This window comes from Pan paniscus, chromosome 11 (assembly GCF_029289425.2).
Source record: "Pan paniscus chromosome 11, NHGRI_mPanPan1-v2.0_pri, whole genome shotgun sequence".
Classification (NCBI taxonomy): Eukaryota; Metazoa; Chordata; class Mammalia; order Primates; family Hominidae; genus Pan; species Pan paniscus.
Genome location: NC_073260.2, coordinates 6,701,256 through 6,720,288, shown reverse-complemented (window position 1 = coordinate 6,720,288; position 19,033 = coordinate 6,701,256). Strand labels below are relative to the sequence as shown.

The 19,033-nt window shown below is 41.9% G+C and overlaps 1 protein-coding gene across 8 annotated transcripts in view; it reads right to left on the bottom strand.

The window, feature by feature from the left end:
- The window catches only part of DDX31 (DEAD-box helicase 31), a 133,542-nt gene that overhangs the window by 101,872 nt on the left and 12,637 nt on the right, over positions 1–19,033 (bottom strand). For all 8 annotated transcript variants that reach the window (XR_612487.3, XM_003822407.6, XM_034929366.3 and 5 more), the window contains exons 7-14: positions 13,676–13,720; positions 12,293–12,334; positions 11,453–11,517; positions 9,646–9,765; positions 9,398–9,504; positions 8,031–8,266; positions 7,103–7,279; positions 3,214–3,273 (exon numbers count right to left, since the gene is read on the bottom strand). Coding sequence is in view for 7 of the 8 variants with exons in the window: in XM_003822407.6 (XP_003822455.1) it covers positions 3,214–3,273; positions 7,103–7,279; positions 8,031–8,266; positions 9,398–9,504; positions 9,646–9,765; positions 11,453–11,517; positions 12,293–12,334; positions 13,676–13,720 (852 nt within the window). In the remaining variant the exon portion in view is untranslated. The remainder of the gene's footprint in view (positions 1–3,213; positions 3,274–7,102; positions 7,280–8,030; positions 8,267–9,397; positions 9,505–9,645; positions 9,766–11,452; positions 11,518–12,292; positions 12,335–13,675; positions 13,721–19,033) is intronic.

The following is a 19,033-nucleotide window of genomic DNA, read 5'->3' as shown; positions in this document are numbered from 1 at the left end:
GGTGGGGGACTTTTTAACCATGAAGGAAACAGCGTAATTGTGAACTTCTGTGTGAGCACATTGCTATTTCCAAATTTTCATAAAGACATTCATTCTGGCCTTGTTAAAAGGATCTCAGGATGATAAATTAAAATGGCAAAAGGCACAGTATAAAGGGGGGAAAATCCCCACATAACGATTAACAACACGATTCCTCTTTATCAAAAGAAGCCAGTTCTCCATCTGTCTCGTCCTGAAGTGGCCCTCGTTCCTCATTAACACCAAGGAGGCTCCTGGAGAGTGTTCAGATAGCCTGGCAAGCAACAGGCTGCTTAAAAGGACGCAGAGTGGCAGCATCTCCCCCGACCCAGGCATGATCTATTACAGCGTGTGTGTCCCACTCGCCCCGCAGCTCTCATATGCTAGAAGCGTCAGCTAGAGCAAACAAGCATGGCAGAAGAGCCAGGAACACCGAGAGGAAGTGAAGAACTTCCCACGACTGGGAACCGGCCCTCCTGTTCTGGCCCAGCAACCGAGAGAAATGAACCCCACCCAGCTCTTCTCCAGTCATCTTCACTACACAGCAAAGAGAGTCCCCAGAATATCGGCATGCTGGAGTGACCTGGACTAGAAAATGAACAAAGACTGAGGGCTTTAGAGAAATCAGGCTGTGGGCGAGGGAGAGTTCTCTTTCCATGTGGCACCTGGGACTGGCAGGGCGCAGAGGGCTGGGAGGTACTGTGCTTTGCCAAGACAATGGCATTCTTTGTCTAGCTGATACCACGTGCCTGCAGGTATCATCAGCCAGACAGAACAAGGAAAGTGATTGTATGCTTTTGACCTCACTGAGAATTATATTAACTATTTCAGAAAGAATAATCTTTTCTTCCACGCAGAGCTACTAAAAATACAAACAACAGAACTTCAGATACCTGGAGTTTTCTTTAAGGCTTACAGCTCACTCATGTCTGTAAAGTGTTTGCATACTAGGAGACTCAACAATTTCTGAGGGATAAATCCAGCATGTTATGGGTCAAAGATAAAATATTCTGTTCCTATCATAACCCAAACTCCACCCCAAAGGTTCCTACTGCTTTCTATTTCAATATTCACAGTCCAGAACATTCACTTCTCAGATAACACCAGATGAATGAAAAACTTATTCCCAGTGAGCAAGTCTATTAATCTCTGTCTTTAGAAAAACACACACACTGGTAGCTCTTAACATCGAGTTTCTTGGGCCCTGTCTAGCGCCCCCAATTTGATCTACAAAACCAAGCGCCTACTGCATGCCTGCTCTGTGCTAGACACTGGGATAGAAATGCAAACAAATCACAGTCCTTGTCTTCATGATGCTTACGACCGGCTGGGAAGGCACGCAGACCAGGCGGGATGATCATTACGGTGAAGAAACGTACGGTGCATTGGGACAGCCCCATGGGGAAGAATGGGGGGGCTTCTGAGTTTCATTTCTCTGAAGACATAAAATTTAAGGGGAGACCTAAAGATGGTTTAGTCAAAATCATGGTAGTGTTCCAGGCAGAGGGACTAGCATGAATCAAGGCCCCAAAGCTAGAAAAAGCCAGATGATACATTCCAGGACTGAAAGAGGGGGCTGTTTTGCTGAAGGGTAGGGAGCAAGGGGGAGTAGGGTGAAAAGAGACAAATAGGGGTCAGGTTCCACAAAGTATTGTTAGATATAATAAGGATTTTTGACAAATTTCTTTCCCCCGCTTTTTTTCTTTTGAGACAAGGTCTCGCTTTGTTGCTCAGGCTGGAATGCAGTGGTGCAATCACAGCTCACTGTAGCCTCAACCTTCTGGGCTCAAGTGATCCTCCCGACTCAGCCTCCTGAGTAGTTGGAACTACGGGCACGTGCCACCATGCCTGGCTAATTTTTATTCCTTAATATTTTTTGTAGAGACGGGGTCTTGCTATATTGTTGCTCAGGCTGGTCGTGAACTCCTGGGCTCAAGCAATCCTCCCACCTCGGCCTCCCAAAGTGGTGGGCTGGTAGGCATGAACCACCACACCTGGCCCAACAAATTTCTTTATTAAGTAGATTATTTGGAATTAATCTTCACTAGAGACCACGCATAAAGATGGCTTTAGAACAAGCTCGAGCATCTGACTCGTGGATGGGCCTCATAAAGGGAAGGACTTGGTCAGACACAGATCTCCTCAGGAGGCAAGTATTCCATGGTTACAGCTCTCAGGTCTGAATGAGTGTCTGCAGAGCCACTGTTTGCCTCACACACAAGAAATGACACTGTGATAAGCAGGTTACCAATAAGCCCCCTCTTGCAGATAAGCACACATATATAAACACACAAGAAACCATGCTGCACTCATACAGAGACTCTACACTTAGACAGAAAAGTCTCCATTGCCTTTAATACTGAATATGGAATACAAGTTCCTTAAAAAGTAATTGCATCAAATGTGGCCTAGATGGGCATTCAAACAGCTTAGTATCTTTGTTTCTACCCAGCACTTGTTCACTGGATTGACTAAATTTATGGTACAATTTCATTACTGTGTATATAGGGACTTCTCCAATAACCAGCTGGGGATTAAGTTACATCATCCAAGATGGAACAGAGAAGGCATTTTAATCTTTGGAGATAGCAACAACTACGGTAAAGTGAATCCCCAGCCTGGGGGTAGAGAACACTGAAGGTTTGAGTTTTTAATCTCAAAAGAGCACAAGAGGCATGAGTTTAAAAGGTCAATGTTGTGCTGGAGGAGGCAGCTATCCCGGACTGCAGAGCCTGAGGCTGAGGGAGCTGGCCCTGAAATCACAGGACAAATGATAGTCGGAGACAGCAGCAAATAAAATCGGCCCAAATGCACCGATTTTCCTTTAAGAAAAGGTGAGCAGAGGCAAGCAGAGTCATTTTGTTGTGGAAAGACTTTCTCAGCTCTAATTACTCCCGATAGCTGTAATTTACAAGTTTTTGGTGGATAGAAATCTCCAAGATTCACACATTTTCAGACCAACAGCTGCCACTATTAGTGAGCAAATTGCCAAGTCTTCTGCACGGTGGTGGCTGGCTATCTGCGGCCCTGTCAGGTAACAAGAAAGAGGTGCAAAGAGGCCAGCCCCACCAAGGGGCCCCTGGTGTTCCTGGGCCCTGTAGGACTGACCACAGGACAAACTGTCAAGAGACGAAAGATTACACAGCCATCACAGAAATGTATCAGCCTTCGCATGGAACACAGGAGGATACGTACCGTGCAAAGAAGGACGCCTCTTCTGGAGTGTGAAAATTCCTGAAACACTGCTGTTCTTTCCTACAAAAACAAGGAAAAATAGAGCCTTACAACTCAGAGACAAACTCCAGCAAGGTAGGCTTACATCTCCCTAGCTCTCTCCGTCTCCTACTGCTAGAGCTATTTTCAGGCACAGAGAGGTTTGCCAGGAAAGAGGAAGAAGCGGATTCTTTACATCTTCTAAGATGACCCTGTACTTACAGGACCGGACTTGAGGCTACAGCCAAGTAGCAGGCGCTTTGAGGGTGCATTTTTGTGAGACACTACCAGGGCAGGCACACTCTCTAGGAATGGCCAAAAACAAGAACAGGAAGGCACAAGTTACTGCATGCAGGGCTCCAAGCCTGCGTGCAATTTATTCTAAACATTCTCCTACAAGTGCTCTGAAGGAATAAAGAATAACCAACCTTCTCTACAGGCAGTTTTTTAAAAGATTAGATATTTATAAAACTATGTATTTTAATTGGAGAGAAAATATATTTACATTAGAGGAAGAAAATATAATACCACTCAAGGCAAACCCCCACTACCACCAGGGACACCTTGACGTTTCCCGAGTCTCCATTTTATGCATAACATAACCAAATATGCAGCTTTCCAAAAAAAAAAATGGCATCCTACTATTTATACTATTAACATGCTCTTATATAGCAACAGAATATGAACATCTCTTCATGCCAATAAGTATCCAAAGACCAGGTCATCTGCTGTGGTGAAACAGTATTCAGCTAAATGGATGCACCATTATTTATGTGACCAATGTTGTATTATGGCAATTAAGGTTGTCTCTGATTTTTTTTTTTTTTGAGACAGGGTCTCATTTTGTCACCCAGGCTCACTGCACAATCTCAGCTCACTATAACCTCCACCTCCCTGGCTCAAGTGATCCTCCCACCTTGGCCTCCTGAGTAGCTGGGACTACAGGCATACACACAATGCCTGGCTAATTTTTGTATTTTCTGAAGAGATGAGGTTTTGCCATGCTGCTCAGGCTGGTCTCGGACGCCTGAGCTCAAGCAACTCACCAGCCTCAGCCTCCCAAAGTGCTAGGATTACAGGCATGAGCCACCTCGCCCTGCTGATTTTTTAATATTGCAATCAATGCTGTGATCAACATCTCTATAAATAAGTCACTGTGTAGATTCTTAATTACTCCCTTAGGTTAAATTCCTAGAAACAGACTCGCTGGACCAAAAGGTGAGCATCCTAGAATGCTTTCAGTATGAGCCTGAAACGGCGCATTCTGAGTGCTCTTCAGTCATGAAGCTCAATGCACTTGAGTTGGTCACATTCACCTGTCAGCAGCAAATACAAAGAAATAGAACCAAACTACTCAAAATCTGGAAAAAAGTAAAGTCTCTGCCGCTTTGGCACAGTCACTATGTGCTGTGGCATGTCTTTCTGGTCTTTCCTGTGTGTAGATTTTGTCCATGGCTGGAAGCTCGGGGCACACCTCACTGAGTACACTGGATAAAGACATACAAACAACAAACATTCATCGAGTGCCCACCATGTACCAGACCTCACACGTCTGAACTTTGCTAATCCTCACAACAACCCTATGTGTAAGTACTATCATCACCCCCATTTTCCAGAAGAAAAAAACTGAGGCACAGACAGGTTAAGGAACTTGCCCAAAGGACACGCACACCTGGTAAAGGGCCGGAATGATATCCGAACCCAGGGAGCTGTGTTCCGGAGTCAGTGCTCAGACCCTCAAAAGGACAGATCCATTTGTCCAGTCTGCTGCACGGTCTTTATAAACGATCATTTTTAATGGCTGCATCGTAGAATCAAAATCAGAAAAAAATCAGAAAGTTCATAAAAGCTTATGAAACACCTTAAAGACTAGTTATGATGTATTCAGATTTGGGGTAAGAAAAAAAAAAAACCTACCAAACTCTAGACTTTCATCACAACTACCATGCAAATAGTAACGTCTATCCAATGCTCATAAACTTTTTTAGAACCATGTCAACCATCTAAGGAGACCATGCTAAGGCCTTGTAGGACAGTGGCCAGGGTAATAAGTCAGGAAAATTTAAGTGGGACTGTTTCAGCTTAGTCTGGAACAAGAAACTCACCCCTAATACTTACAAAAGAAAACACAGGGATACTATAACCTCCTGTCTTCCACTGCAAAGGCTAAATACTACACAGACATTCTCCTTTTTAAACTACAAAAACTCAATTTTAACTATAAAAAAACAACTTTTAAACTATAAAAAAAGAACTATTCCTGAAAGACAGATAAAAACAATAGTAATAAAGGCGCTTAACATCTACTGAGCACTTCCTGTGTGCTAGGCCCTGTACGGAGGGCTTTGTCTGCATTAACTCAGCCAACCTTAAAGGAAGTACAATTATCATCCCCATTTTACAGACATGGAAACTAAGTCACAGAGAGGTTAAATATTTACCTGAGATTACACAGCCAGCAAGTGACAGCCAGGACAAGACCACAAGCAGGGTGCCCCCAGAGGGCACAGCTATAAACAGCACGCTAGACTACTCCCCTGTTACAACGTGAGATGAACAGCCTCTGTATAATGAAGCTATAGACTCTTGTGTGTGATCTATTACAGCAAATTCCTGGACCATTCTGAGTCCATACCCAGCTCCCCCCAACCACGCTTGGATCGACGCCGCAGAATGCCTCTGGTAAAAACGGATTCACAGGATTAGTAAACAAAGCTTAAAACAAAAACAAAACCCCAAACCATTAATGGTATTAAATAAATAAAACCAACAACTTTGATTGAATCAGGGATCCAAAGGTAAAGACCAAGAGTTTACCTAATGCACAAGGGCTGGAATATTCAGGGATTTCTATATAATCTTGTGGCAAATAACCCGTGTCTTTGAGTGACCTTGAACAAGTTCGCTTTTCTGGGCCTCTATTTACTTAATTATTAAAACAAAAGAGCAAAAGCAAAGAGAGGCTGGACTTGTTTAGGATCGTGTCAAACCTCTAGTGTCCCTTTTAGCTCTAAAAATGTTATGATCTTTTAAGCTGGCTCAAGTCAAATCTCATTCTGATTTCTAGTTTTCTTTCTCACTTTCTAATTTTTGAAGCTGCCCGGTAACCTCTCCTCTAGGGCAAAATGGCTCCTATTTCCAAGTCTTGCTCGTCCTTTCTTTCCCAATTCCAGTGAGTATATCTCACTCCCACATTCCACCCCGACTCCATAACAAACGGCCTAGTTAAGAGTGGAGGAATGCGACTCACATAGCTAAGTCCCTAAAATAGGGGAAATGTTGTATTCTTCTTCCTGAACAGAAATCTTACTCCGTGCCGAGAAAGAACTGGGAACCCGAAGCCCCTTTGGTTCACGGTACCCTCTCCCAACCGAAAGTGTTCTGAGTGCAGCGCTGTGTCTTGTTGACAATGACAGCAGCCGTGCTCAGCAGTACCATATGGGATCCACAATTTAGCTCCATTAATGCTCTTAATTTGAAGACATCAAGCCCTAATTACACACTGGGTACTAAAAAGGCAAAACCCTTCCCTGGTGCCAGCTACTTAGTGGTACTCTGTTGCCTTAACAGCTGGTTGAGGTAGATTCAGGCCAAGTCGGGGCCTGTGAGCTCTCTCGGGTGGAAGAGACCAGCTCCCAGAGCAAAAGCAAATGGGAACAATAGACTCCCCTTGCCCCCATCAATCCAGCAGTGTGATCCCCTCTAGTTTCAGTGGGTCACCCATTTTCGTCTCATTCTTGACTTGCCCAGTGGAGTGTGCAAGGGTCGTAGCCATTGCTGAGCCTAAAGACCAGGTTTGCCGGACTCAGGTTCGCCCCCATCTCCATGTGGGGCCGCAGTGCTGTCGCTGCACAGGGAGATCAGTGCTTACCTCCTGCTCCATGCCGCCATGCAGCCGTAGGAATTTTAATCGCATGGAGGCAGATGGCAACTGCCCTGATGCCGGCGCCCCTGAGCTGCTCAGCAGGGTCTGTAGGAAGAGGCTGTAGTGGAACTCCACCAGCTCGCAACTTGAGAAAAAGACAACCATCTTCTGGTCTTTCTCAAACTACATCGATACAAAGGGAGGAAAAACCGACATATTTTAAGATTAGGTGACGCCAAAACGAATATTTCTCTAAACTATACAGTCATGCTGACCCCCATTTGGAAATAAAGGTGACTATCTTTGAATTATTTAAAAAAACAAAAACAAGAACAGTGATACTCCACTCTACAAAGAATGCAGGAGAGGAAAACGACACAGCTATCATTTCAAACAGGTTTCCCTTATCTGACAAAAATAAACACACCTGGGAGCACAGCTGTGTGGGAGCTCCGTTCCCTTTATTCGCCCAGGGCTTGCCACTTGCAACACTACCTGGCTGAGACCCTACATATGCAGAAAATCTTCACCCTTAAGCCCTTCCACTTACTATCTTCTCACATCTCAGAGTCAGCGCAGAAATCTAGTAAATAAATACACAAATGCCAGGACTCTCGGAGAAACATGAGCACAAGCCCCTATGTCTGCCTCACATCCAGCTGTTCCTGCCACCTGTGATGTTCCTAATATCAGTCCCAGGAAAGGTATCGAGGACATTTCAAGCTGAACATCATGGCTATCATTGACCTCTGAGTTTTTACCATAATCCTAAAACCTGACTGAAAGGATGTATATCAAAGTCTGCATCCGGAATGCAGACGTAAGTTGGAAAACCTCTGATTTTTGGTGTCTCAACTCATTGCTCCCAATGGCTTAACACAAGAAAGCAGGCCTTTCTTCCCTGAATCAAGTCGGCTCTAGCCCACAGTCCCACCTTGCATTTCTGAAGGATGAAGGCCGCTAGGCAGACAAGCCTCAGTTTGCTGGGAACCACAGTCACATGCTGCTTGAGACTCTCTGGTATTGCAAAGCTGTCCAGCTCGTCACCAGCTGGTGGAGGACAGACCTCCTGGACCGCTTTGTCCTTTGGGTTCAACTGGTCATGGCTCTTGTCCAGGACAGAAATACTGACTGGATCATGCAAACTGATATCAGCTAGCCGCGTTACACCTTGGATAAAAGTAAGAAGGGCAAAGCAGACAACAAACACACCGTGAAACTGGTCACAAAAGCGTACCCCCATACAGCACCCACCCATGTATGTTAGGACTACGTATGTTACCCCATGGGTATCACCAAGTCCCAGCACTGATCCGCCCTAGTGCCAACGTGTGTGTTGCAGGGAGATCTACCAACGTATCTTTCCATAGCCATTCTATAAACACTCACCTATGGAACAGCGTCCAAAAGATAGCAACAGATACTGCGCCCACCCCCACCTCCCAAAAGGGTTCTTTGGTCAAGTAAGTTATGGCAAATCTTGGATTTCAAAGGTTTCACAAAAGCGTTTTTGCTATAAGCAGCCCTCTCAGGGCCTTTATTGTGTTAATGTGCCCTGAGAATATCCAAGGGAGGGATGTGGGGCATTTCTCAAACTTTCTTGACCACAGAATCCCTTTTTCATGAATCATCCCTCAAAAATTAGAACATGGGGAACTGTGAGGGACCACATGCATGGCATCTGGTACATGCACATCATAATGTGGCCTAGTAAATCAAGGAAACCAGACACAAAAACGTGAAAGCTGCACTGCTGGTCAATGACTCACTGTGTGGGGTGGATCTGGTAGAGTGATACAACTTTTCCAAGCCTTCATGTTCCCAGTGATAAAAAAGAGAGCTAAGAATTTCCATCTCACATGGATGGAAGACAGAGGAGAGCTTCATTGATATATTTTTTAAGTTTAATAGCTCTATAGGAGGAAGAGTGATTACATTAAAAATGCACTCAGATAAGAGGTCATCATCTTCAGTGCAAGGGCCCTGCTCTCCATGGGTTGCAAGTGCACAAAAACCTCATGAAACCACCAAGCCAATAGCAGCCAGTCTTTTCTCGTCCTCATCCCTGCCCTTTCTCCCTTTCCCCATGCCCTGGGGAACATATCTGTTTTGGATGACTTGCAGAGGGAAGCTGGGAGTGTAGAACATAGAGTTTGAAAAGGCAGTCTTCTAAGGACAGCTGTCTCCCTGCCCCCCACCTCCCTGAGGTTGAGAATCACTGCAGCAAACAACCCAGGTTAAATCTAGGTCCTTCCTCTTCATTAAGAACAAAGAAGGACCCATCACTTCTTTTCAACTCACCTTCTGTGAGTGTCGCTGATAGCAAGACATTCTGTCGTTTTTGGCATTCAGCATTTACAGCATTAAGTATCACTGTGATGTCCTTTTCAAAACCCAAATCCAAGATTCTGTGATTGTAAAAAAAAAAAAAAAAGAAATTTTCAATTATATGAAGAGCAAATGTGGTCTAAGGGGCTACAGAAGTTGCAACAAGGAGAGCAGAAACAGCCCTTCTCTTCTACCTGTCATCATCCTGGGACGAGGCTCACCTGTCTGCTTCATCAAACACCAACCACCGCAGCCGACTAAAATGAATGTTCTTTGTGGATTTTATATGATCCACCAGGCGTCCAGGAGTTGAGATAAGGATATTTATTCCTTTGCGGAGTCTGTTTAAAATTATATATCATAAAAGAAAGTAAATCAAACAGGGCTACGCCAGTAGAAAACACAGGAAAAAGGCAAAATAGACAGACTCATTTCATGTACAGTGCAAACGTGCCATAGCCTGAAATCATGACAAAACATAAAAACTGGGTAGAAAGCTGTGCTTGAGTCTTTCCCTGTACTGTGAAATGCAATTGTTAAGATCTGGAATTACATTAAAATCATAAAACTTTAACTTTGAAAGGGGTCATAACTACATAATCCAATGCTCTTTATCTGACTCATAAATCCTCTCTAGAACCTTCCAAAGAGATTGTAGTCTAGCCTGTTCTCGAAGGTTTCTGTGCCAGGGAATCTAGTATCTGAGCAAGTGATCCCATGCCAATGTGCTCCAATAGCTAGGACACTTTTTTCTTATGCTAAGCCCTTTATGTAACTTCCATTCAACGGGGCTCAGCTTTGTCCCATGGGTTATATACAATAAATCTAATTTCTCATTCCCCAGACAACCATTTTCCTGTCAGTCCACCGTAATAAAACCTTCCAATTTTTAGCACATTTTTTTTTTCTTTGTAGAGATGGGGGTCTCGCTATGTTGCCTAGGCTGGTCTCAAACTCCTGGTCTTAAGTCATCCTCCTGCCTTGGCCTCCCTAAGCGCTAGGATTACAGACATGAGCCACTGCACCCAGCCTAGCTGGATATAGTTTCAAGCTTCCCTTGCAGTTAAGTATAGTCATGTTTGTTTTAGCAATGGGATAAAAGGTAAAGGGAACATGCCAATCACACAAGCACCTTCAGAGGGAGCAGGTATGAGCATCTCTCCACCTGCTGCCAAGAAATTAGATGCAATGGTTGGAGTGCCTGCAACTATCTCAGACTATGAGGTAATCTTAAAAATGGAATCCTTCCACAGTGGCACAAAAAGACAGAAAGAGCTTGGTCCCCGACACTGGAGCACCGGGCCAGCCTTGGACTGGCTCTGTCAGATTTCTTAAATGTGAAAGAAAAATAAAACTTGCATATTGTTTGTGCCACTGTTATTTGTTATTATTGTTGTTATTCACAGCTGAGTCGAATCCTAACCAATGCTTTGAGGTTTCAGGTTTCATATTTACTCCTCAGTTATAGACTACATGCATCATTATTGAGTACTGATTATTAAGCTATAATACAATAAAAATGTTTTCAAAAGAATGAAGACAATTTGAGATTTACTTGTTGCAACGATTTTCAACTGACACCCATTACAAATCCTAATAAAGAAAGGAATAAACATATTCGGTTGTAAAAAGCAAGTTACAAAGCATTATATAAGTGAATGATCTTGTTTTTGTAAAAGCAAACAACAAAAACCCCAAATTCTTAATGTCCACAAAAATGAGTGGCATGCAGGTGGATGTATACTAAACCAGGGATGCTATAGAGCATTGGGTAGGTGGGAGTTAAGAAGGTGACAGCACTGTTACTAGCAACATCAGAAGGAAACCTGTTTGTAGGTTTAATATTTTAAAAAACAGCACCGTCTAGAGGTGACCGCTCCCCACTGACTCAATCTGTCCCTGTGTACCAGGACTAGGAAGCAGAGCCTGAGACAAAGCTCTCAGCAGGTTTAGAAGGACCCAGCCTTACTGAATAGGAAGGCAGGACACATTCAAGAAGGAAACAACAACCAACAAACCTCTTCCTACCTGGCCTTTTCTGATTTTCTCTTCTCTCCTCCCATTAACACTCCAGGCACAATCCAGGTGAAAGGCTACAGAAAGACAGCAGACCACAGTCAGTGCAAAGCCCCCTTTACTAACATCAGACATTGATTCCAAATTCCCTTTCCTTAAACAAGGCATGGGAGAGAACTGGTGCTTCTCATTGTATAAGGTGTTATTGTGCAGACACAATTCCCAGGCATTGCTACACCCATGTTCACTATCAGCAGTAACTTGAATTATAGGTATATAACTAGCTTCTACCACAGTGAGAGAGAAATGTGAGCTTCTTAAATCATTCAAGTAGCTTGCCTTTCTTTTCCCACAGAGCCTGAACTGAAAACACATGTCAGTAAGTCTATTGCCATTTTTGGGGTTAAGATAAAACCCAAGCAACACCCTTCCCTACTCTCCACCCCTAATAAAAGAAAGGATGGATCAATTCATGATCCAATTTGGTGAGCTGGCTGGTTTTGATTCTGAAGCCTTCACTCTCCTTTCTTAAACAAACCCTACTTGCAGCTAAGCTGCTTTCTACTGGATCACCGTCAGGCTGTACCTGTGAATTTCTGTATGTGGCTTGCTAGTGACTATGATGAACAAATTGTAGGACTTTATGCACCAGGAGTCACTGATAATTCAGCTAAGCTAGAAATTGGTAGGTTTAGATCAGTAAAAACCTATAAACTACCTAGAGAGAGCAGAGATATCCAGGCAAAAGGAAATAATTCTTATCTCTTTGAAAATAAAGAATAGACTGTAGTATATTAAATCCTTCCTCAAAGTCAGCAAGCAAGATGAAATGGAACTCATGGTTTGCCTTACCTTAAGCAGTTTCTGGACAGTGTCAAAGCTTTGTAGAGCTAGCTGTAAAAATTTTAAAAGTTATAGATGATGAACAGGATCCCTTCTTTTTTTTTTTTTTTTTTTTTTAAAGACAATTTAATGTGATTAGGATCCAAACTTGGACCTCAAGTTAAGATTTAAGAAGAAAAAAAATCCTATACACAGAATCTAATATACCTTGTTCTTAGACTGGTTCTGCAACCTGTCAGTTTGGGCAAAGAGGGTAAAGACAACACGTCTATTTCTTGGACATACACAAAAATAGTGTTTTGTGCTCCCTCTGCTGGCTCAAATTCCCAGAGTGCCACACAGAGAAGTTCAAGTCTGTGGTGCACAAAAACGTAAGAGAATGAAACAAAGTAACCTGAATTTGACTCTCCTTAGAAAGAGAAAGAATATAATCTGTACGCAGAGTAAACCACAATAGTGATGCAACTGGGTAGCCTCTGGGAACTTCGCTCTCAAGGAGCGATGACTGTATTCTACAACTGTGCCAGGATATCTGAAGCCTGGGAGATGGTCGCTCCTCAAGTTTATATCAATAAAAGAAAAGCAAACCAACAGCTCCATTGGAGAACAAAGCAAGTGAAAATTAAAGTAGGCTACAACCATTAACAACCTTCAAAAATGCCTCATACAGAATCCCGTTCTTAAAGAACGTATATACAGTTTCCACATATTTAGTATTCATGAAGCATCCTCAAGAAGTAGCAAGTTTGCTGCTGTAAAAATTTTAATAGCTTCTGTGCCTGCTCCTTCATTGGACTGAGCTGAGATAGGGGACTGCAGGCTATATGAAAAGCTGACTTCAAATCATCTCTGTGATCAATTCTCTGTAAGGAAGTGATTAGCATTTGATATAGAAACCAGATACTCTAATCTGAAGTTGCCTCTGTAGGCAAATAAAATAGATCAGATAGAAGAGATTTCCACCAAGAAAGAAAAAAATATTGAAAAGTTTAACTTTTAGGAACAAGTAACATTTTTGGTAGCAGTAGCTTCTTAAAAAAAATAAAGGTTCATTTTCAGAGCCAACTGCTTTTGGTTTTGAATAAAGTTGCTAAAAAATTGCATTTCTGTAGGGTTTTTTTTAGCAACTTAATTCAAAACCCAATTAAACAGACATTTAATAGTATCATTAGTTTCTAGACAATAGGAAAATACTTTTCCATACTTATGATTCTCAGAGACTACTTGAATTTTTCTCCTTGACAAGAACCAGAAGGATGGTTTCCAGGCAAATGGAACTGGTGTGCAGTGGCTTGTGCAGCAGGGAGAAACATGGTAAAACCACTTTTAAATTCAACGGGACATTAGTGAAAGCATGTGCTTAAAACTTGCCCCAAAAGGGAGCCTGCTTACCTCTCTCGTTGGCACGAGCACCAGGGCATAGGGGCCATCACTGCGCTGTTGACACACAGAAAAAAAATGCCATGAGCAGGATAAACAAAGGCAGACTCCAAACGGACAGGACACAGGGGTGGCCGGTTGTAGAACATCAGAAGCACTCTTAATGAAGAAAGGGACAAAATAAGGTTGCCCACTGATGTGGTTTGGCTGTGCCCCCACCCAAATTTCGACTTGCATTGTATCTCCCAGAATTCCCACATGTTGTAGGAGGAAGGGCAGGGGGGCACGAGTGAGGTGGTAATTGAATCATGGGGGCCGGTTATTCTCGTGATAATGAATAAGTCTCACGAGATCTGATGGGTTTATCAGGGGTTTCTGCTTTTGCGTCTTCCTCATTCTCTCCTGCTGCTGCCATGTAAGAAATGCCTTTCGTCCTCTGCCATGATTATGAGACCTCCCCCAGCCATGTGGAACTGTAAGTCAAATTCAACCTCTTTGTCTTCCCAGTCTCGGGTATGTTTTTAGCAGCAGTGTAAAAATGGACTAATACACCCACTAACCCCATTATTCTAGAATACTGTTCTAGAGGTCCTGGCCCATACAATCAGACAAGAAATATGATGTATAAAATTAGAAAATAGGAAACAAAATTATTGTTAGCAGATGTTATTTTATCTTACAAAAAAAAACACCATAAGAGAACTAATGTAAAATCTATTACAAACAAGATAATTTTGTCAAGCAGCTGAATGCAAAATTAACATATAAAAATCAATACCCAGCCGGGTGCAGTGGCTCACGCCTGTAATCCCAGCACTTTGGGAGGCCAAGACAGGCGGATCACTTGAGGTCAGGAGTTTGAGACCAGCCTGGCCAACATGGTGAAACTCCGTCTCTACTAAAAATACAAAAATTAGCTGGGCATGGTGGCGGGCGCCTGTAATCCCAGCTCTTCAGGAGGCTGAGGCAGGAGAATCACTTGAACCCAGGAGGTGGAAGTTGCAGTGGGCTGAGATCGCACCATTGTGCTCCAGCCTGGGCAACAAGTGAAAAACTCAGTCTCAAAAAAAAAAAAAAAAATTTCAACAGCCTTCCAATATAAAAAGTTAATAGCAACAAAAAAGATAAAAGGAATACAAGCTTAGCAAAAAATATATAAAATCTATATGAAGAAAATTTAAAAACACCTCTGAGGGGCATAAAGTAAATTTTGAATAAATGGAAAGATACACCCTATTTCCAGATAAGAAGATGCAATAGTACATATAAGCTAATTCTCTCTAAATCACTCCATAAACGTAATGTGATGCTAATAAAAATGCCACAAATGTGTATATGTAAAATAACATATATAACCAAACAACCTGATTTGAAAGTTCATATGGAAAAATAAATGTACAAAAATAACCAAGACATTTATGAAAAACATCAGATGTTAAAATAATTTAAAGCTACAGCAATGACAAATAATGATACTGGCACATGAATAGAGATTATAATAGCAAATAAAGTTGAGAATAGAATCAAATAGATAACAAAATTTAGAAAATAATATAAGGGCCATTTTATATCAGCAAGAAAAAGATGGTTTAATTCAAAAGTCCTGTGAGAAAAAAATAAAGTTAGGAAAACAAAGCTGGAATTGTCCTTTTAATAGATGACATAAAACTCAGAAACCTTAAAATAAAACACTGATACGTTTTATTACCTAAGAATTTTAAATTTCAGAATGGAAAAATAATACCTAAACAAAACCAAGAGTCAAATGATAACCTGGGGGGAAAATATGCCACACCTGAGAGAAAGAGCTAATTTCCTTAATTTATATATTTTAAAAAGCCCTGTAATTCAATCTTTAAAAAAAGACCAACTTGGCCAGGCACGGTGGCTCACGCCTGTAATCTCAGCACTTTGGGAGGCTGAGGTGGGTGGATTACTTGAGGTCAGGAGTTAGAGATCAGCCTGGCCAACATGGTGAAACCCTGTCTCTATAGAAATACAAAAAAAATTAGCCAGGCGTGGTGGTGCATGCCTGTAATCCCAGCTACTCAGGAGGCTGAGACAGGAGAATCTCTTGAACCCAGGAGGCGGAGGTTGCAGTGAGCCGAGATCGTGCCATTGCACTCCAGCCTGGGCGACAGAGCGAGACTTCATCTCAAACAAAACAAAACAAAATTCAAATAGAAAAATGAATAAAGGGCCGGATGTGGTGGCTCATGCCTGTAATCCCAGCACTATGGGAGGCCAAGGCGGGTGGATCACTTGAGGTCAGAAGTTCAAGTCCAGCTTGGCCAACATGGTGAAACCCCATCTCTACTAAAACTACAAAAATTAGGTGGGCGTGGTGGTAGGCACCTGTAATCCCAGCTGCTTGGGAGCCTGAGGCAGGAGAACTGCTTGAATCCGGGAGGTGGAGGTTTCAGTGAGCCGAGATTACGCCACTCCACTCCAACCGGGGCAACAGAGCGAGACTCTGTCTCAAAAAAAAAAAAAAAAAAAAGAAGAATAAGAAGAAACATAAAGCAGCTGAGAGCATTGGAGGGCATGGGAAAACTGGACCTTCTACACTGCTGCTGGAGTGCACACTGGCATATTCCCTTTCAAGTTTAATGTTGGCATTATCTACTAAAAATGCAAATTCCACTTACAGAAATTTCTCCTATAGACCATATGTGTGTGTAAAGAGGTTGTAGAATATTTTACAGACTGTTGAGTATTTAAGTGGCCTTGTTTGTAGCAAAATACTGAACATAATATAAATTCCACCAACCAATAAGAGAATGAGTCAGTAATTCACGGTACATACATACATACAATGAAATGCTAGGCAGTCATCAAAAAGAACAAGGTAGCCCAATATGGTGCTAATTAAGGAGCCCAAAACAATCAAAGGAACCAAAGCAAGGCACAGAACATCCTGCATAACAAAGCAACCACTCATGTATCAAACCAAGCAAAACAGAAAAACAAAAAACTTCACAAAATTGGTAAGAGGAATTACACATCCTCATATTTGCTTGATATGCAGAGAATTTCCCCAGGAGGATATACAAGAGACTGGTAATAACCACCATGGCATCTTGAGAAGCAAACTGTGCCACTAAGGGAAAGTGGGAATAGATGACTTTACTTTTCGCTATATATATTTTTGGTACTCTTCGAAATTTTTAAAACATATATGGTACATTATATCTAAAAAGTATTAATAAAAAAAAACAGAAGAAACCAAAGTAATCCGAAAAAGGCCCCTAAGCCAATGGTGCCTTGCACATTCAAAGTGCTCAAAGACACTGAATGAATGAACAAAACAACGTTAGTGCCAAAGCTAAGCACAGAGTTAACAGCAAATTCAATTACAAGTATGGTTTTCGTGTTTTGCATAAGAAACATTTACCCAAAAGAAGAAAAGGATTTGGAATTCAAACCAGAGTTGTCTGTACTCAACATCGACTTTGTGAGACTACACTGAACGCAGGCTAGGAATGGTAAATATGCTAGTACAACAGCAGCAACGTGCCACTGTGTGACGTTAGGAGATTCTGACATTTCAAAAGGTGTTACTACATAGAGAAGAAGAAAGAAAAATCAATTCCTCACAGGGCACAAGTAAGTGAGGGAGGATGGATATGATGTTAAAAAAAAAAAATCAGAGCCAAAATAACTGAAGAGTGTGAACACAGAAAAGCAGTCCGTTCTCATGCCATCACCAAAGTAATTTAAGGATCTGTTGGGTGCCTTAAATTTGCTGTGCCTTCCAGATAAGCTTTTTACAGGTCAAATCATTTTACAATGAACTCCAAGGGACTATATTGAGTATTACTTGAAATAAGTGAATTAAATTGAGGCTTGGAAAACTGTGTTTCTACAGAATATTCCAGTCTTTAATAGAATGACCGACCTGTTCGTGATTTTTTAAAATATTGCAGCAAGTAAAATATGACATATAACCAATCAAATCACTGCCCCTCCAACTAGCCACATGACCACGATGCTGACGATGGCTAAAGCATGACGTCACCATGCACTGCCCGTCGGGTCTCAACACTGCACAGGCATTAGCTCAACCCTGATCCCAGCCCTTGGAGACAGGCACTGACCGCTACCATCCCTGTGCCACAGCAAAGGCACTGAGGCACAGAGGATGAACAATTTGCCTCAAGTTACCCTCAGACCCAGGATTGAGCACAGCTGCCCACCACACCATTCCCCTGATATGTACGTCATCAAATCTCTCTCATCCTCCAGTCATGGATCTATGAAATGAGAGTTAGGCTAGAACTGTATAAGCCATTCCAGCTCAAATAGTCCAAACTCTTCAACTGGTATAAAGAAAAACCTCTCCACTGGCAAGATGCTCTCCTGGAGTACGTAAGTGGATGAGACTTTACTACATGATTGTAGTAATTTACATTTATTTTTCTCTATGTGCCAGGGACAATGCTAAGTAAGCACTTTACACAAATTCTCTCACCATAAAGCACTTAATAGGGGGAAAAAAATCAGCTACCTTTAGGAAGTAAAATTCCTCACTCAGAGAAAACCAATGTTAACAGTTTGCTAAGAATTATTCCAGCCTTTTTATGCATGCATACACAACTATTACTTATGAAACTGGGGTCACACTATACACATCATTTTGTAACCTGCCCTTTTTCAAGTAACAAAGCAAGAATATTTGCTCAAGTTCACAAATAGTAATTGAAAAAGTATCATTTTTTAATGGCTATACTTGGTTCCATCTCTGGATGATTTTGTAGGGTTTAACTGATTTTTAAAAATTCTGAACCTATTCATTTTGAATGAATTCAGGCTTATAATTTCAGACTTACAAAATTTTGCATAAAAAAATACAAGGAATTTCCACACACCCTTCTCTCAGCTTCTCCATATGTATTATCAACACTTTCATCCACTCATTTTAGCATCTATGATAACTCACGCCTGAAACAATATTACTGTGGCATTTGCCAAATGGTGACTTTCTATTTCTATCATTTCTATATTTATTTATTAGAGTTCTACATAAAGAAGAATTCTACCTTCTCCCTCATTTATTTATTCAATAATTTATTTGTATCAGTTTGAACTCATGGATATTTTGTTTTAGTTTATAGACTGTAATGCAACACTATTATTGTCACTCAAATATCAGGTAGGCTAGATATACTGCTAATTCTGCATATCCAAACTGAGAAAAACAGTAATCGATTAGCTTTTGTCTGTTTTTTGCACTCACCTCACTTTCTATTTCTGGTCTCACCACTCCCTCTCAGCTGAGAATAACGAGGGCTGTATTTGTAGGATCCTGGGCTGGCGTTTGAGATGAAGCCTCTGCCCACAGATCACAGCAGTTAACTGGCCTCCTAGGGA